Source organism: Helianthus annuus, chromosome 8 (assembly GCF_002127325.2).
Source record: "Helianthus annuus cultivar XRQ/B chromosome 8, HanXRQr2.0-SUNRISE, whole genome shotgun sequence".
NCBI lineage: Eukaryota > Viridiplantae > Streptophyta > Magnoliopsida > Asterales > Asteraceae > Helianthus > Helianthus annuus.
The window spans coordinates 118,405,025-118,425,663 of record NC_035440.2 but is presented as its reverse complement, the minus strand read 5'-3'; the positions used below and the strand labels follow the sequence as shown (position 1 = coordinate 118,425,663).

The window sequence follows — 20,639 nt, the reverse complement described above, 5'->3', positions numbered from 1 at the left end:
TTAATGAAAAATAAAAATATAAATTAAAAAATTCAGGTATATAGTTCGGATAACCGAGTATGTGGTTTCGGGTATCACTTAACCCCGTACCCGATCCATGCCCGCAAAATTTTTTAAAACGAATCTCATACCCGACCCAATACCCGTTTAATTTATTTTAGGTATACCCGTCGGACTGAGTATTTTTGTCATCCCTGAGTAGAAAAAGTTTATTCTTGGACTGAAAAGACAAAAATTTAGTCAACCTAAAATTAAATTACAGAAAATAAAAACACAAGGAGGTTTAGGGGGAGAGAATCTCTTCCAAATCACAGTCGACGGAGTCGCCGAGATTCCAGGTTTCCGTCACTCCAACCACACTCCAATCCTCATCGGCTGTTTTAATATTCCCTAATGGAACAATTTCGTGTTAAGCAAGAAATCACAGAACCACCACTAATCAACAACAACAACAACAGCGAATCTTCCAAACGAAATTCCGTTTCAAGCACTCCGGTGATCGATCTCGACAGCTCCGACAACGATTCATCCACTTCCGCCAACCGATTTAGCAATAGCAAGAAAGCTAGGGTTTCGAACAATGAGAATAGGAAGAAATCCGGAGACGACGTCGTTTTGCCGGCCGGTTTTCTCGATCCGTTGCCGCCGAAGGAGGCGGCGCCAGTGCCACGTGTCGCCAATGAAGCTGTGGCTCCGAGCTGTAGGAATTTTTGGAAGGCTGGTGATTTTGATGAGGTTTCGGATGGTGATTGGGATACAGCGTCTGGTGAGTGATAATGTAGCTGATTTTGGTTACCTCGATTGAGATTTTTGATTAATTTTATTTGATTTTGAGTCTTTGTTAAGTTTCTAGTGAATATTAGGGGATTTTGTAGTAATTAATTGTAATTAGTGGAGTTTGATGATTATGTTACTGATATTTGGGGGTTTTGTGGTAATTAGTAGAGTTTGTTGATGTTAGAAGTGGATGTTTGAATGTTTGATGATTAGGTTATTGATTTTGGTTACGTGGTTGAGATTTTAGGTTAATTTTGTTTGATTTTGAGGTCTTGTTAAGTTTCTAGTGAGCATTTGGGGATTTTGTAATAATTAATTGTGATTAGTAGAGTTTAATGATATGATGTTATTGAATTTGTTTACCTGATTGAGATTTTAGCTGAAGTTTATTTGATTTTGAGTTTTTGTAAAGTTTCTGGTGAATATTTGGGGATTTTTTTAGCAGTTATTTATAACTAGTAGAAATTAATGAATGCTTGATGATTATGTTATATGATTTTGAGTTTTTGTGAAGTTTCTAGTGAATATTTGGGGATTTTGTAGCAATTAGTTATGATTAGTAGAATTTGATGATGTTAGAAGTGAATGTTTGATGATTATGTTATTGATATTGTTTACCTGATTGAGATTTTAGCTGATTTTTTTTTTTTTAATTTTGAGTTTATTTTTTCAAGTTTCCAATGAATATTTGGGGATTTTGTAGGAAGTAATTGTTATTAGTAGAATTTTTTGATGTTAGAAGTGAATGTTTGATGATATTGTGTACCTGATTTTGATTGTAGCTGAACTTCTTTTTGATTTTGAGTTTTTGTCAAGTTTCTAGTGAATATTTGGGGATTTTGTGATAATTAATTGTGATTAGTAGAGTTTTCTTAGTGGTATAAGTGATTGTTTGATGATCATGTTATTAATTTTGTTTACCTGATTGAAATTTTAGCTGTACTTTATTTTAATTTGAGTTTTTGTCAAATTTCTAGTAAATGTTTGGGGATTTTGTAATAATTAATCGTAATTAGTAGAATTAATAATGTTAGAAGTGTATGTTTGATTTCATGTACCTGATTTTGATTTTAGCTGCACTTTATTTGATTTGAGTTTTTGTCAAGTTTCTAGTGAATATTTGGGGATTTTGTGATAATTAATTATAATTAATCGAACTTAATGGTGGAAGTGAATGTTTGATGGTCATGTTATTGATTTTGTTTACCTAATTGAGATTTTAGCGGAACTTTATTTGATTTTGAGTGTTTTTTTTTTTTTATTTTTTTATTTTTTTTTAAGTTTCTAGTGAATATTATGTAATTAGTGGAGTTTAATGATGTTAGAAGTGAATATTTTATGACCATGTTATTGATTTTGGTTACTGATTGAGTTTTTGTCAAGTTTCCCATCAATGTGTTTAACAAGACATAAGGAAAAGGTTAAAGCTTAAAGATTAAAGGTATGGGGATAAGAAGAATAGTACGGATGCTAAGATGCTTTGCTGTACACCTTTGATTTTTATGTCAATTTCCGTATATTTTTTCTCGATTTCTGTACCACATTGTGGTTTTCTTGCTCTAAATGTTGAACATATAGGTGGTAACTGTTAACTGAACTAGTAACAAAGTTTCATCCTCTTTCCTATGACAGGTGGCATGGATCACGTAAGGGTTCATCCTAGGTTTCTACATTCGAATGCAACTAGCCATAAATGGGTTCTTGGTGGTAATGATTCTTGATCCATTTACAAGTCTTTAAGTTGGTTATTTCGTGTATTTTTTTACATGCATGTTTTGTAGACTCATTGATTGCTGTGTGTCTTTGCTCGTGTAGCCTTTGCAGAACTTTTGGACAATTCACTAGATGAGGTACTCGAATTATTTTTCTGTCGTTATTTATTTTGTATATGTGTTTATTATGTATGTTATTCTTTTTCAGTTTTGTAACGGGGCTACGTATGTTAACATTGATATGCTCAGAAACAAGAAGGATGGAAATAGAATGTTGTTAATTGAAGGTGCGTATCATAATTAATTATTATAGTAATAGGATGTTTTTGCTTTTAAGCCAATGGGTGGTAATACGGGCAGGTTGGGTAACATTTTGGGCAGGGCTGATCGCTGACATGATTTCTTTGCTGTTAATTGTTCTTGCCACTATTTACGATAGATAATGGTGGCGGGATGGACCCAGATAAGATGCGACAATGTATGTCTCTCGGGTATTCTTTGAAAAGCAAGGTTGCAGACACTATTGGACAATGTAAGTAAAGTTCTTGTAAACTTGATTGCTAAGCAGTCAATAGCGGTGCTATAGCGGTTAGCGGACCTCAGGGTGTGTAGCGGTCCAAATAGCGGTGGCCTATAGCGTTTCCACTATTAGCGGCGCTAAATACCTCTATAGCGGTGCTATAGCGGTGGTCTATGGCGGTTATAGCAGTAACGGCATTTGATTGTGATAATTCTTAAATTAAGTACTTCAAAGTTACTATTAGTATTTGATTTGCAACAGGTTTTTGATAATGGAATGATATTACTATGAATTTTGATATTACTATTAATATTTTTCAAAGATATATTTATATATATATAAAAATACATAAATTATGCATGGTATAAAAATTACCGCTATATCACCCTATACCACCGCTATAACCTATATATCATATAGCGGACCTTGACCGCTATTCGATTTTGGACCGCTATAACTGCATAGCTTGATTGAAAGAAGCGCGTTTATGTTTATAGGAAGTATATACTTGGATTCAAGAAAGTTATACATTGTTGTGCTCATTTTTGTTATTTATTTCTTAACAGATGGTAATGGTTTCAAGACAAGTTCCATGAGGCTTGGGGCTGACGTTATTGTTTTTTCACGATGCTCTGCGAAAGATGGAAAAAGGTTGGTAGTTTTTTTATATTTAAACTGAATATATTAATACTCTAAAAATATCACCAGTTCCAAGTTATAGTCACGCATTAACACTCTAGATACATATTCTTAAAGGTGGCAATGTTGGTCTATTTACTTATGCGTAGTTCGATTCAAATTGTGTTTATAGTTCAAATGGGTTAAATACAAAAGTTTCTGAAAGGTAACCAACCGGTCAGTTGAGTTGAATGGTTAAAAGTAGCCCAAAAATCATTTTTAATGCATATAGCCCTTTAAATCAGCTTTTGAAAAGAGTTATATGATTATTGTTATAATATTTTTTTTTGTAATCATAGCTAATGCGTTAACTTAAATAGAAATATATTATAGCATACCCCACTCATCTTGCCACCTACTACGTTTCCTTCATGAAGTTCTTCATAATCCAATGCTGTCTTTTTAGTAATGTGTTTTCTTTCGATTAAATTTTGTAACTGCGTGTGCGGGTAAGTCTAATTTAGAAAAAAAAAAAAAAAGAAATAGACGGAAAGATAAACCGCTAACAGTTTTCATTTGTCTTGCAGGTCTACACAGAGCATTGGACTCTTGTCCTACACATTTCTACGAAGCACTGGAAAGGAAGATATAGTAGTTCCCATGGTACTTATGTTAACTAGTTGCTATGCTCAAGTTTGTTGATTTTAATGTTTTTTTTTGCTGAATCAAATACAGACTATAAATTGCTGAATTAAATTGATATATTAGTTCTTGCTAAACAAAGAAATAATATATAATATAATATAATATAACATATCATAACACATAACATATAACATAATATTTATATAATAATATAATATTAACTAAACAAAACAGATAATAATATTATACCATATAATATTTAACTAAACTAAACAAAGAATCGTGATAAAAATTTTTAGTTTTGAATATAATAAAAGATTAAAAAAATGTGTGTATATTATATTTGAGATAATATGCATGAGTTTTATATTTATCATCTCTCTTTTTGAAATTAGTTATATAAAAAAATAATAAAAACTAACATTGTCCCTACTACAGGGTTTTCCCTCATAATAGATGCTTTTTTAGGAATATAATTACTAAATATTTTTTTGTAGCATAATTTATAATATTCTTTTACAAATATAATGAGTTTTTATATAATTTTAGAGTTAATTACATAGATAGTCCTTGTGGTTTATCGAAAGTAACACCTTTTGAGTACTAACCGAAAATTATACAAGGGTATTTTAGTCATTTTACACTGATTTAACAGAAAATTTTAACGGTAGTTAGCGTTACTACTCAAAGGTGTTACAAAATCGAAACCATAGAAGAACCTGAACCTGTTACAAAAAAAGTTAGTACTCAAAGGTGTTACTTTCAATAAACCACAAGGACTATCTGTAATGAACTCTTGCAACTAAAAATAAGTATCAGAAATTGGATGTAACCTTTAATAATGAAAGTTCTTATCTGATTCCGGAGTTCAAATTACTACATATAATCCATTATCATTTTCCCTTATAACAGTTCAATTGCTTAATCTTCTTGGTCATTCAACAACTGTGGGACATATTTCATTCACTTCATAAAAATGGCTCATCTTATTTTTGTTGATTGCCATTGAAAAGCTTGATTACGTAAAAGATGGCGGGGAATGGAAGAAAATCATACGGTCATCACCCGGCGACTGGAACATGAATGCTGAGGCCGTGGTTCAATGGTCTCCGTTTTCAAGTGAAGCAGACCTCCTGAAACAGGTAAAACGTATTCTTTTCTTTTCTTTTCTGTGATTTTTTCTTTAGGTAATCAATACATTACCGATATCTTATTTCTTATCAATTTTTTGTACCTTTTCGTTTGTAGTTTGATCATATGAGGGGCCAGGGCACACGCATAATCATTTATAATCTATGGGAAGATGATCAAGGACAACTGGAACTTGATTTTGATGCTGATGAAGAAGTTAGTCTTTCTTTATTGAGTAAAATGCCATTTTCGTCCCTGAGGTTTGGTCAGTTTTGCGACTTTTGTCCAAAGGTTTGTTTTTCTACATCTGGATCCAAAAGGTTTGAAATCTTGCCATTTTCATCCGGCTCGTTAACTCCATCCATTTTCTTCCGTTAAGTCAGGGGTATTTCCGTCTTTTTTGTTAACTTAAAGGGCAATTCAGTTTTTTTCAGGGGTATCTGGTCTTTTTACAAAAAGTGGAAAAGATCGAATTGCCCTTTAACAAAAAAGACGGAAATGCCCCTGACTTAATAGAGAAAAGTGGATGGAGTTAACGAGTTGGATAAGAAGGGCACATATTTCAAACATTTTGGATCTAGATGCGGAAAAACAAACCTTTGGACGAACGTCGCAAAACTGGCCAAATCTCAGGGTCGAAAATGGCATTTGACTCTTCTTTATTTTATTAATAGTACTTAATGCATTCTTGCAGGATATTCAAATAAGAGGCGTTAATCGAGATGAGAAGAATATACAAATGGCTAATAAGTACCCAAACTCTAGACACTTTCTAACATATCGACATTCACTTAGAGTAAGCCTTCCTAGTTGCTAATAATTATATCCCATGGAATTAATCATGCATATGCTATACTTTCTTTTTCAGTCTTACGCATCTATTCTCTATCTAAGAATTCCTCCTGGATTCCGGATGATTCTTCGTGGAAAAGATATTCAACATCACAATATAGTAAATGATATGATGATGACAACGGAGATCACATATCGTCCTCAGCCTGGTGCTGATAAAGTTTCCAAGGATTCAAGTGTAATGCTTATTTTGTTTAATAAGTTTGTTGCTTACGAATTATTTTATTTTATATAATCAGTTTCTGGTGTTATAATAAACAGATAGTTGCAGTTGTTACCATGGGGTTCGTCAAAGATGCTAAAGCTCATATTGACGTTCAAGGATACAATGTTTATCATAAAAATCGACTCATTAAGGTTTGAATGCTTTTACAAACAAAATTTTCAACAACAAATATAAAAAAAGTATCTTACAATGCTTCTTATTTTACAGCCATTTTGGAGACTCTGGAATAGTACAGGAAGTGACGGTCGTGGAGTAATAGGTCAGTTAATTTGGAGACTTTATGTGAATACATGTTACCACAAAATGGTTTTATTAAATTTTTTGTTTTTTTTTTTGTTGTGGATTAGGTGTGTTGGAGGCTAATTTTGTAGAACCAGCTCATGATAAACAAGGATTCGAGCGCACCATTGTTCTTTCAAGACTTGAAACACGTCTTATTCAGATGCAGAAGACATATTGGTATGCTCTATATATTGATTACGCACATCTGTAAGGCCTGTGAGGTGGATAATTTGAACCGTGTATTATGAATTGTCGATTTGGGTTGTGTTTATCACCACCAGGCCAAACGGGCAGAACAAAAAAGATAAGATTAAACAGGAAATTGGTTAAATGGGTTAAGTGTCTTACCCAACGTGTAGTTTTAACACATAAAACCTCTTAAATCAGTCTATTAAAAAATATAGGTTATTAGTGAATGGTTTAAAATATTCAACAAAACATAATCACTTCTTTATACAGGCGTACTTACTGCCATAAAATTGGATATGCTCCAAGATTCAGTAAGAGCAGCATGGTAGAGGATAAAGGTACACGATAGTTTTTTTTCGTTTTGAAGGGTTTCTTTCTTTTTTTTTGTGGGGGGGGGGGGGGGGGGTTAATAGACAGTTCGGACTAATTCAGTTTCTCGGTTTTTGTATGTTTTTTTGTTATTCTAGAAGATGACTATATGTATGAGACTTCTTCTAAAAAGAAGAAAGCTGCATCAAAACCGCCGGTTTCTTCTTTTTCATACAAATCTTCTGCAAATAAACATCAGAAACTAGGATCTGGTAACGGTTTCGGGGAAAATGGAAATAATCTTCGAGGGATGTACGGGGAAGGTCCAAGTACCCCAAAGTTTACACTGTTGAATGAAAATATTCATGATGATGACAGTTCTCATAAAGAGTTTACCCCAAAAGGTTTTTCTCATTCAGCACGTTATACTCAACATCCTGCAAATTCTGAAGCTGGGCAAGATTATTCCCCTTACGGAAAATCTATGCAAATCGTCACACACACTCAGCCAAGGGTAAGTTTGTCATTTCATATTTTCATTCTATCTAGAGGGTACATGGCGTGTTCAATAAAATATTTCTTTTGATTGGCAGTTTCAGAGTGTTGTTGGAAATGGAGGTACGCCTGATTTATATCAATTGGTGGAAGAGAACCGCCGATTAAAAGAACAGTATGCCATCTTCGTTTTCTATTATATATGCACATCGTGAAATCGATTGCAAGTATCTATTTGTCTCATTTATAAGTTTGTTCTTGTTCTTATCCTCCTTAGGTTGGAAAGGAAGGATGAAGATATCTTAGCTGAACTTCTTGGTGATTTAGAACGAGAAAGAAATCGTCGCAAGGCCCTTGAAGCTCAGGTATTTCTTAAAAGAGTAAAGTACACGGATGGTTCCTGTGGTTTACCAAAATTTTGGATTTGGTCCATAGCTTTCCAAAAGTACACAACTGGTCCCTGTGGTTTACACTTTGTAACGCATTTAGTTCCCAACTTTTTTCAAAAGTACATGGATGGTCCCTGTGGTTTGCACGTTGTAACGCGTTTAGTCTCTATCTTGGACATGCTAAAACCTTTAGATTTGTTGGCTGGGGAATAAATGCGTTACAAAGTGCAAATCACAGGGACCATCCATGTACTTAAAAAGTTGACTTTTTTAATGGTCCGAGTAAAAACAAAGTTACCTATCTACCTCTTGTTTTAACATAATTGGTGATCCTATTTTTCTAAAACCGGTTATTTTCGTCATTTTACTAATGAGTCAAGAATTTGCCAAACACCCAAATATCGGATTACGTTAATGACTTTCTTAATGCACAATTTTTTGTTTTGGTTACTTTTCAAGTTACAACTACTTATTTGTGTGTTGTCAACGATGATGTTACTAAGTCACTATTGAAAGGGTATTTTGGACATTCTGAAACTATACGGCTGGTCATCCGTTTGCATTAACCATGTAAATGTTTCCTTCAAAGTTCAAACTAATTATAATTGTGGTTTTTAATCAGATTGAAGAAGCAAAAGAAAAATCTGAGCATCTAAGCAAGGAGCAAGAAATTGCAATCGACACTTTTGCAGAAGAAAGAGAGATGCGAGAAATGGAGCAAGATGCTTTAAGAAAGAAGTTGGAGGTATGTTTTTTTTCTGTTGATGGTGATGTGGCTATGTCGACCCGTTTATGTATTACTTTAGAAATTTAGTTGAGGTTCAAACAGGTAAAATTTAAAAAGATAAAAAAAAACGGGTCAAATGGTTCATGTTTTGACACAAATTGTATATAAAAATAAAGTTTTTCGACGAAAGTTGTTTCCCAACCGTTACAAAAATACCCACCGATTATTTTGACCAGATACCCAACCCGCGTGTTTGCGCTTTCTGGTTTTGGTTATAGATTGCGACGTGGGTCGGTTTGTGAAATATCTTGCTTTTTTTTGCAGGAGGCAACCGCTGCCATCCAAGAATTAGTTCAGCGAGTGAAACAGTTAGATTTGGAGAAGATCAAAAGCCACAAATGGAGCGGGAGTAAATACATGTCTTGAACATTTGTAGTTGTTTTTGATTATATAATCGTAAATATAACTATTTCGACATAGTTAGGTTTAATCTCCGGTGTAGGTTTCATGTTTTCGATTTAGAGTAGAGAGGCTCTATCTGGATGTAGATATACCTTAACTAACGGTTGATTCTATCAAAATTCAACAAATTTTTATACTTTTGCCACTTTATTGAATGTGGAATGTTATTTATGTATTTCACCACCAGGGCAAGTAAGGAATAGCTACCTAAGCTTATCTTGGTTGACCATTATTGGGCTGTTCAAAAGGCTTGTGGCTCGGAGCTTATTCGAATTGGCTTGGTTTGAAACCGGGCCAAGATGAGTTGTCTCAATTTGAAAACAAGACGACCCGCGTCAAGTGTGACTTGGCTCGGTTTGACTTGAATTATTTTACTTTTACTTACACGCCCCTTTTATATACATGGTATATCATTATATTTTGGATATTTTTAGTGCAAATACCACAAAAAAACCAATAATATACTTCAGGTTTTTTCTTATAAAAGTCACTAAACTTGAGTTTTGCACGTTAAAGTCCCTCTATTTGTTAAAATCGATAAAAAATGTGATTTAAAAAAAAAACAAGAAACTCGTAACCCGCGCATCCGGTTACTTCACTCAAGTGTCATTTTCTTTTTTCTTATTAGGCTTTTTTTAACACAAAAAAAAGGGGTGGATTTATTTATTTATTTAATTTTTTTTTGGGGGGGGGGGGGGGTTGTTGTAACACCCTGACCGCGTAAAAACAACCCGTGGTGGAATCGTCGTGGAGTCACGTTACAAATTGCTCACAACATATGGTACTAAAGTTTCATTATATTATAAATATTATTTTACAACACAAAGAGTACAAGTAATTGTTTTTAGATTTAGAAGCAATCTAAGACCCGAGTGCATTCCTATGTGTAGCATATTTGAAATGTCAATACCTGAAACATATGTGAAAATAAAGGGTCAACAATAAAGTTGGCGAGTGACATAGGTTTTGTTGGCCAAAATTTATGGCAAAAGGTTTGGTATTGCAATACATTCTCCAACTACACGAGTTGTCGAATGAAAATAGATTTTTGTAGCCAATATATGTCAAAAAGTTTAGTATTACAATACATTGTTTTGATAATAAAACTTATGACAAAAATGTTTTGTAAATGATAATATGATTAATACCAAGTAATTTTTGTGTTAATGAAAAGTGTATTTTGTTCTTTGTTTCTTTTGTACTTTGTCTCGTTATAACACAGAATCATTAAGTGATTTTGGATAACGTTGCGAAGAGTAATATGATAAAAGCACTTATATATAGGAAGTACCAGTGACGTATCCACCATACCTTTATCGTATTACACTTGTCCCATTATCATAGATCACTCTAGATTCTATGTTGTAACACAACACAACACATAAACACATAACATAGAATTTGACCAAGGATTTGTGGAAGTACCCTTAGAAATCCAATCAAGGATTGATAATAGTACTTGAGTATCCTTTAAAGATCTAACTATTTATATAGGAAGATTCTACAAGGATTTGGCGTTTGTACCTTGTCTTTCCTAATCATAGAATCATCAAGTGATTTGGATAATGCTACGATGAGTAATACAATAAGAGCACTTATATATAGGAAGTACCATCAGCGTATCCACCATGCTTTTATCGTATTACACTCGTTTCGTCATCTAAATCACTCTAGATTCCTTATTATAACACTACACAATTCTACACATAAATATACGTTCATCGTTTTGTCTCATGCTAAGAAAAATACTCTTAGAAATCCAACCAAGGATTAAAAATGGTACTTTAAGTATCCTCTAAGAATCTATCTATTAATATAGGAAGATTCTACAAGGATTTGGTAATTGTACTTTGTTTCGTCAACACATAAAATCCTCAAGTGATTTGGATAACGCTACGCTTAGTAATACAATAAGAACTCTTATATATAGGAAGTATCAGCGGCATATCCACCATGCTCTTATCGTATTACAGTCGTTTCGTTATCTAAATCACTTACACAACTCTACACATAATTACTTGTTCTTTGTTTTGTTTCATACGTAGAAAAGTACTCTTAGAAATCCAATCAAGGATTTAAAATAGTACTTTAAGTGTCCTCTAAGAATTTAACTATTAATATAGAAAGATCCTACAAGGATTTCCCATTTGTTTCTTGTTTTGTCTCATAAGTTATATACACAAAAAAGCACTTAGTAAACACATATGCCATATATATTATTTATATATATTATTTGAGAAAACGGTTAGCACATATGAATCACCCAAAAACATTTGAAAATGGAAAAAGTGGAGAATTATGTACTCACAGGTTTGTGTAGATGTCTTGCCTAATCGTGTCTAGAAAAGCTTAAGTGATTCAAGTGTTTCTTAATAATTCAGATAATTATTAGGTTAGTGTGTATTGTGGCTTAAACGGAAGAACATATAGAATGAGGTTTATAAACCAAACGAATGAATGATCTCGTGTAATATGGTTCATAATACCTTACATTCTGATTTGGAAAGTGTCTATAGGTGTTTTGACCCGTTACGACTTGTTAAAATGGTTTACTCCACTTTACCGGGTCATATGCGTAATTACGGGTCCGGATGGTCGAATGAGTTCTATGATGAGTCCAATATGTCAAAACATGTTTATTAAAGTTGTATGATCAGTTTAGATGTAAAAATATTGCTCATATAGGGTTAAAACTATTTACGTAAAAAGGGTATTTTTGATCTTTTAAAAGTATCAAAAGTTGACTCGTCATTTGACTAATCAAATGACATGACCATAAGGTATAACCTCAGAGGTTTATTCCTTATATTACTATGGTCATATAAATGAGCTTGGTCGGATCCTAAGGTTGACAAAACGGGTTAGATTCGAAAGTCAAAACAGAAGTCAAATCGCTCGACTTTCGACTAAGGAATAAGCGCTAACTAGAAATGATGAGCTAGACATGTTAAAATATGTCTAATAATGTTATAAAACTAATTTGGTGTCAAAACTTTAAGTTTTAGTACCCGAAAACTCTTTCGTCGTAAAATGCATCTTTATGCATTTTTGACTTTTATTTCGTAAAAGTTTGACTCGTCATTTCACCTACTACACGTGATGATCAGAGGGTGTAATCCCGACGGATTAACACCTTCATTATTACGATCACGTAGCAAAGTTCAATTTGAACTTTGACTTGACCAAAAAGGTTATAACCGAAAGTCAAAGCAAAAAATCAATTTGCTTGATTTTTGGCTAATAACTAGCTAAGAAAATGAAATAGACTAGGAGAAACACTTACTTGTGTTTAGAAGAAGGTTTAGAACTAAGGAATGGAGGCCTCAAATGCAGAAGCAAGCTCCAAGAGAGATTTAAGAAGTGAAGAATGAAAGGTGAAAAAAACTCAAGAACATGGACCTATTTATACTAATTTGGGATCAAGGAGAGCTTGACAAGTGTTATGTGAGGTGTCTTGATGTTGCTTAATATTCTAACAAGTGTTAAGACCAGATTAAAGGTGGCAAAGATGGTGCTAGGTGTCATAAATTGAAGCAAAGTGGCAGAACTTGGCGAACAAGCAATTTTCTGCAACTAGGCATGTAATGCGGACCGTATTGCTCAGGTAATGCGGTCCGCATTGACCCTGGCGGGCAGAAGTTTCAGCCTCTCGACTCGTATTATCAGCTTTTTGACATTTTTAACCCTTCTAACTTATTACTTAAGCTTTATGAAGGGTACTTAGGGTATGTGTAACTTATATCTTTGTCTAGGAATGTACGTTACGTTAGTTTGATTATGTTTAAATATCAGTTAACAAAATACTTTTGAAAGAAATAGAAAAGTTTTTGAAAGCTCAAATTTCTCGCGGAGGTTAGAGGGGGATAAACATCTATTTTACTCTAACAAACCAATTAGCATAAGCATCCTCAAAAGAATATGCAGAAGGAAAAATAATAATCATTTGTGTTGGATATCGCAATCAATTTGATGTATGTAATGGCAAAATTTTCTCCCAAATCATTTGTGTTGGATATCGCAACCATTCGAGTATGTAAATATTTGTCCCAAATCAGGTGAACATCACCATTTAAACTTCCGATTCTCAAAATATGAAATTCATACGGACCCCCTGTTTCTTTATAACTTTAGAAAAATAGCATTTGAAGACTTTATTTTTAACTTTCGTTTGCTTTAGTTTGATTTTCATCTACATTTCTTTATGGGTTTCAACTTCCTTTTTTGTCATTTAGTTCTTGATAGAGTTTGATTTTGTTCATTTTAGTGTTATTAATTTGTAAGTAATTGTGGAAAATGGTTATTAAGTGGATATACAAGGTAATAATGTGAAAAGGAAGGCTTTAACAGAAATTTCTGATTTTTCATGTTTAAATTATGGAATAATGAATTTTAATAATCCCAACTATTAGTCGTTTGCCGGCAATGGTCTCAACTTCAAAAATAACCAGTAGTGGTCCCACATTTTCACATATTGTAAACCAATAGACCTTTACTATAAGAACATTAATTTCTTTTTGTCCACTTATCTTTTTCGGTTTAGTAAATGTCCATTGGTTTACAATATGTGAAAATGTAGGACCACCACTGGTTATTTTTAAGTTGGGATCGTTGCCGGCCAACAACTAATAGTTGGGATTATTAAAATCCATTATTCTTTAAATTATCTACTCTTTTTATTCAATTTTGATTTTCTGAATCGTAAATTCAAATACGTTTGTAAAGAGGATCAATATTAAAAGATACTGACGTTGAATTTTAAATTTTGAGAAAAACAAGTAGAACAACTTACATTGTCGAATCGTTGCGATGTACAGACTCGAATATGCTTGAAACTTGGAAGAACATTTTGCGGATACATATATCTAACACTCTTTTCGTGTGTGATGCACAGATTACCGGTTTGTTTGTTTTTTTTTTTAAACGCAACTTTGTGTTCGTTTTTAACAGGTGGAGGGATTTTAATATCGAAAATTAAGTTGAGGGACTTTTGTGAGAAAAAACCAAAAGTATGCTGGTTTTTTTGTGGTATTTGCCTATTTTTTAATTATTTCGAACTTGATTTGAACTTATTTTGTATTTTGTTGAACATGTTTTGTATTTGATTGAACTTGTTTTGTATATGTTTCAAACTATTAGATAGTAACTTCAACTATTTAACTAAAAATGCTTTTAAATTATAGCTTCCGGATCACGTACAAGATGCCAAACTCGTACAAATGGTATGCGGCAATTAGGGCTCGACACGTGTCGTTTTTATTTTAGGGGCGGAAAGGTATTTACGTCTTTTCATCTTGTTTATATCAATAAAAGATTTGAAGCTTATTTCTGAACTTGATTTACGTCATATATGTATGCGATTTTCAGTATAAGTAGGGATTGAGTTCTCATTCTTCTTTAATCGATTGATCGCATATGATTTCCATCTCTTTTCTTTCTTCTATTCTCGCGATACGTGGTTATCAGGTTTATGTGTTTGATTAAAGTTTTCTTATTACATGATTATATGCTTACTGCATTCTTTAATACGTAATTGTAATTGACAAAACTTTAATTTTTTATGTTTGTTACGTGATTTACAGGATTGCTTGCCACCGTTGAAGGTGAAACTGAAAGTAGTTCTTCTCGTGCTACTATGAAATTGTATACACTACAAGTTGCTGGTTCAATTAAGTCATGTGTTGGTATGGAATTTGCATCAATTGACGAGGCGTATGAGTTTTACCAAACATACGCTAAAAGTGGAGGTTTTAGTGTTCGTTAAGGAGGGCAATATGTTCAAAGTAACGTTATTAGGACAAAGTACTTTGTATGTTCAAAAGAAGGAATGAAACCATCTAAAACACACGATTCCCTTGATGTTTGCAAAGATGGTAAAGAAAAGGCGATAAGTAGGTGCAAACCATCCCAAAGATAGTTGTCTTGCTTAGTTGGGATTGAGTTCAGATGATGGTATAAAATTCATAGTTTATAAGTTTGTTGAGGAACGTAATCATTTGTTTGTTTCTGATGAAGATATGCAATTTCTTTCGTTGTCACGCCATTTGACATATCAGTAAATGCAAGTGTTATGAAACATGTCCAAGGTTAATATTGGTAATGTTAGGGCTTTTAATGTAAAGAGGGCGATTTATGGTGGTTTTGAAAATGTTGGTGCTATTGTAGTGGATTTTAAAAACTTTAAAAGGGATTTGAACTTATATATTGACGAGTTTGATGCTGATATGAGGTTAGTATGCTAAAGAAGAAGAAAGAGTTTCTACTTGATTCTTTCGATATCCTATTGATAGTCAACGATAATTAAGTGGACTGTTTTGGGCTGATGAGCAATCTAAAGGAATTATAAGGTTTTTTGGGATATTATGTCATTTGATGCAACTCACAACATAAACAAGTATGTCATTACGTAATTTCATGTATACTACGTAATTATTTTTAGTTATTGAATTTTAAGCAAGTTGTTGTGCTTTGCAGATATAAAATGGTATTTGTTCCATTTACTACGATTAATAATCACTTTCGTAATGTTACACTTGGAGCTAGTTTATTGAGATCAGAGGCAAGTAAATCGTATTCATGGTTATTAAATTTTTACAAGAAATGTTTTGGCAAGGAACCATTGGTCGTTACTGATCAAAATGCGACTATGAAACAAGCTATTGATTCATTTTTCCTAATAGCAAGCATAGATTGTGCATGTGGCACATTATGAAGAAATTCGTTGATAAGGTATTTTTTATGCTTGTTACGTGATTACACTTGCAAGATAAAAACATTATGTGGATATCAGTTTGATTGTCTACTTTATAAATATTTTTTTAGGTTGGATATGCATTATGCAACAATGACGATTTCAAACAACGTATTTGTAATATTGTATGTACTAATTCTATTTCTTCAGAAGAATTTGAGAAAGGATGGGAGTTGCTGTCACACCCCGTCCCGCAGCGGAAGCAAACCACGGGATGCAATAGACACATGGCACAAACACATTGTTTACAAAGATACTATATTGTATTCCAGAGGTACATCAATTTACATTGTTGATTCCATACTACAAGTATGCTATCACAATACGTTCTTGCAGATCATGTTAATCTTCTAATCCATATGTACATGTGATGTATTGCGAAATACATCATTTATCGTGTACAATTTGTTTGGTGTTTAGTAATGTTTAGTGTCGCTACAATTAGAATATTCGTATATTTGACGTGTCTACGTTTTATTCGTCATATCTGATCTAAATTCTCGTTTAAGTCGCGTTCTAGTTATATTTTAATTATTTAATAATTGCAATTTAGAATTTTAGACCCCCCTCAAAATATAAAATCAATTTAGTCGTGTCAGTCTGTCAAGTCTATAGAGTCTAGTTTACGTAATTAGTGAGTCTCATGGGTTCGATACTCAGACTTGCATAAGTTATACTACATTGACCAGTACATTTGCCAGTTGAGTGGTCTAGGTTAGAGAATCTTAGTTTTATAAATTTAAAGCTTAGCGTGTCTAATTTAGGGTTTAATTTAGGTAGTTTGTTTAGACCACTTTTAGCACATTAAGTTTTTGGCGCCGTTGCCGGGGACTCTTGGAGATTGCGTTATTAGCTTCGATTAGACTTGCTTACATATTACGTGCTACATGTGTTTTATTTTTGAGTCGTAGGAGTCTAATTAAGTAGTGTCTTCATTTTATTGTTTAGAGTCGTTTGTCGAGTCGTTTTATTGTTTCTTTGTCGGTTTTGCAGTGGATGCCCCATACGCGTTCACAAGGACCGCCACTGAAGGCTACCTTCTCCTCTTCAAATCTAAAGGTTAGTACTTCCTCTTCTTCATCTTCAGCCCTTTCTGACTCTACCCTTCCGTCTAAACTGCCAGCCTTTGACTTCACACCGAAGTCGTCACCGCACAATTCCCCACTACCCTCCCATCCTATTAGTCCACAAACCGCTGCGCCGAATATGGCAGGTCGTCAAACCGTCCACCAACAATTCACCATCGGTTTCACCGGTGTGAACTCGCCCATCACCCTTCCTATAGTGAACAATGACAAATCCTGGCAGATCCCATCATACATCATGACCGCTATTAACAACTCTTGCCACTTTCGCGGTCTTGATGATGAGGATGCCCCCGCCCACATCAACCACCATACCCAAATCTGCAGCACCTTTTCTTTCGAAGGTGCTAATATTGATGCCCGTTACCTTCAGGTCTTCCCATTTTCACTTGCTGGCTACGCGGCCACCTGGCTTGATTCGCAGCCAGCAGGTTCTTTCACCACATGGGCTGCCATTAGAGATACTTTCCTTGCTAAGTATTTCCCACCTGCCAAAGCATCTCGTCTTTGCAATCAGATCCATTCGTTCCGAATGGAGCCTGATGAGTCCTACTACCTAGCCTTGGATAGATTCCAAAACCTGTTGTCCCGATGTTCTCAGCATGGTCTGTCCGACTGGGCACTTGTAGAGAAATTCTACAACGGTCTCAATCATGAGATCCGAGCTCGATTCGATACCTCACCTAATGGGTAAGAAAACAGTGGACGAATGCACTGACCTTTTTGAAAGTTTTGCTCATTCTGATCATGAACAACAACAATCTATCGCCAGGAATTCCATTCCTGTGTGTAGTACTTCCTCATCCACTCGAGGAGTGCACCAAGTTAGCTTGGAAACGACGGTAACTGCTGCTTTAGATAGATTTAAGAGAGAAGTTAGGCATGAATTTCAAGAGTTGAAAAATAAGGTCGATAAGTGTGAGGTTTGTCGGGGGTGTCATGGTACGATAGAGTGCCCTATGCTTACGCGAGAGCATGTAGAGTATATTACCGGTCAAATTCAGGGTCCCACGAGCAGATTTAATAATAATAATAATAATAATAATAATAATTCCAATTTGAACTGGAGAAATATAATAATAATTGGCGTTCTACCAGTAATCCTCCTGGCTTTCAATCTAATCAAAATAGGGGGCAGGGTCAGTTTAGGGGTTCAAATCAAGGGAGTCAGTTTGCCAGTGGAGGTTCAGGTTTAGGTCTGGGTCAGTCAGATAGTGGGGGTTCAAGTGGTAGTTTAGATAGGATAGAGGAACTTCTTTCTCAATTAGTGGTTAAGGACCAAGTTACTCAGAAAACCTCAGCGGAACATGACCTTCTTTTGAAAAATCAAGACCTTCTTTTGAAGAATCAGCAGTCCGCACTCTTAGATCTTCAGCGGTCTCTAGGTGATATTGCCCGTCAATTGCAAGAACGACCACCGGGTCAGTTCTCGGGTAACACTCAACCCAACCCAGCCAATCATCATGTGAAAGCCATAACCACTAGGTCGAGTCTAGAGTTAGGAAAGATTGAGAGACCACCTATTCGGGTAAGGGTAGAAAAGTCAGTGAGTGAGGTTTAGAGCGAGAGAAACCCGTGTTAGAGGAGGTTGTCAGGAAGCCGGTTGAGCTGTTTAAACTGAGCCCTTAGATTGATCATTCCCGTATTCCGTTTCTTGAGCGTGTTAAGAATAAAAAATATACTAGGGAATACGAGCACTTCTTAGATATGTTTAAACAACTTAAGATAAATCTACCGTTGATAGAAGATCTGAAGCATATGCCAAAATATGCTAAGTTCTTAAAGGATCTCCTGAAAAGGAAAAATAAGTTAGAAGAGTTTTCGAATGTCTCTCTGAATGAATGTTCCGCCGTGGTGACGAACAAGCTACTGGAGAAACTGACAGATTCGGGTATCTTCATGATTCCGTGTTTGTTTGGTGGTGATGTTCAAAACCACGCATTAGCCGACCTTGGTGCTAGTATTAATTTGATGCTATATTCATTTTATGAAAAACTAGGCCTCGGTGATCTCAAGCCCACTCGTATGACCCTATCTTTAGCAGATTAAACTGTTAAGTATCCCCAGGGGATTTTAGAGAATTTGCTAGTAAAAGTTGATAAGTTTGTCTTTCCGGTGGACTTTGTAGTGTTAGACATGGAAGCCGATGAAAACGTACCGTTAATTTTAGGACGTCCATTCTTATGTACCGCAAAGCCCTAATAGGTGTTTTCTTAGGCACTTTTACACTTAGAACGGGTGAGGAGTCGGTAGTTTTCAAGGTCAAAAAATGAGAGGGTCGAATGCTAGAGTGGTGGCAGTGGCATCAGTGGGGGAAAGTGAAGTTTGTGAGAGAAACGAGAGAGATGAAAAGAGGGATCCTAGGTTAGGGATGATGATGGAACCTAAGTGCGAGGATCATTCGGGTAAAAATGTAGAGGAATTAGAGAAACGAGTAGAGTGGTTAGAGGCTAAGTTAGAAACACCGAGTGAAGCTCAGTGTGGGGATGGATTGCAATTCAAAACATCTAGTTTTCGACCGTCTGAAAATGAGTTCGAAGTTTGTGAGGGTTATGAGGAAGTTTGGAGAGAGCCGGGTTTCAATTGGTTTGATAGTGCTAGAGCCCGTGAAGTAGGGTACGAAGGTGAGCTGGGTGTACATGATCCTCCGTAAGTGTTTAAGGAGTTTGAGAGATTCGGGTGATATCCCGTTTGTAGAGTTTGTAGAGTTTGCGATATAATTGTAATTTCGAGTCTTATTTATAAGTTAGTCTTTGTGTCGAGTCGGTATTGCTTTGGTTTTTGCTTGTCTTTGTTTATGCAGGTTTGAATACCTGTACTCAATCTCCATTGGGGTGAATTTGGAGCTCTTTAGTGAATGTCAGGCATTTACCGAGTATACCAGTCAGTGTCAAAGCCGATCGCGACTGAAATGCTATACGATCGAGCTGGATTGGACGAGAGTGTGGAGCTTACGCGTTATATAACCAGCTAAGTCCTTTCCATTTATGCCCTTTGTCTTTTATTTCTTATTTATTTTTAGCTTTTGAGTCAGTTTCCATCCTACATTGAGGGCAATGTAGAGTTGAAGTGTGTAGATGAGAAACTATCATTTGAGTCTGTTTAGTGTTAGTTTGAGTCATAAAAAGTGTGGGGATGAGAAACTACCATTTGAGTCTGTTTAGTGTTAGTTTGAGTCATAAAAATTTTAAAAATACAAAAAAAAATAATAAAAACAAAAAATCCAAAAAAGTTGAAAAATCAGAAAATGTCATTGTTTTAGAAGTTTGCAAATAAATACAGAAAATGATAGAAATATCCGGTTTGTTCGGGTTTCAAATAATAATAATATAAGTTAAAAAAGTTAAGCTTGTGTCTAGCTTGGGATGTGTGAGTAGGCTCGATCCGGTTTCTAGGTTCCTTTGATATTAATATACTAAATTGTTATTCTGCTAGTGAGTTCTCATCTAGGAAAAATAGGAAACTGAAACCG

At 34.7% G+C, this 20,639-nt stretch overlaps 1 protein-coding gene across 2 annotated transcripts; it reads left to right on the top strand.

Moving 5' to 3' along the window:
- Positions 1-243: 243 nt before the first annotated feature.
- LOC110873819 (protein MICRORCHIDIA 7) lies at positions 244-9,474 on the top strand. 2 transcript variants are annotated; one of them, XM_022122831.2, is made up of 20 exons: positions 244-766; positions 2,410-2,484; positions 2,593-2,627; positions 2,698-2,776; positions 2,929-3,021; positions 3,576-3,660; positions 4,215-4,290; positions 5,286-5,414; positions 5,521-5,619; positions 6,098-6,199; positions 6,272-6,433; positions 6,517-6,612; positions 6,689-6,740; positions 6,829-6,940; positions 7,223-7,290; positions 7,423-7,775; positions 7,855-7,931; positions 8,034-8,121; positions 8,768-8,890; positions 9,197-9,474. In XM_022122831.2, exons 1-20 carry the CDS (start codon positions 394-396, stop codon positions 9,296-9,298), a joined length of 2,379 nt encoding a protein of 792 aa, XP_021978523.1. In that variant the 5' UTR covers positions 244-393; the 3' UTR covers positions 9,299-9,474. The 2 variants fall into 2 exon arrangements, with proteins under 2 accessions (XP_021978523.1, XP_021978522.1); XM_022122830.2 differs by having other exon boundaries at positions 7,420-7,775.
- Positions 9,475-20,639: the final 11,165 nt, after the last annotated feature.

Coding starts and splice junctions, on each gene's coding strand:
- LOC110873819 (XM_022122830.2), top strand. CDS start 394: ATGGAACAATTTCGTGTTAAGCAAGAAATCACAGAACCACCACTAATC. Junction 8,122..8,767: donor GCAAGGCCCTTGAAGCTCAG/GTATTTCTTAAA, acceptor GTTTTTAATCAG/ATTGAAGAAGCAAAAGAAAA. Junction 8,891..9,196: donor CTTTAAGAAAGAAGTTGGAG/GTATGTTTTTTT, acceptor TTTTTTTTGCAG/GAGGCAACCGCTGCCATCCA.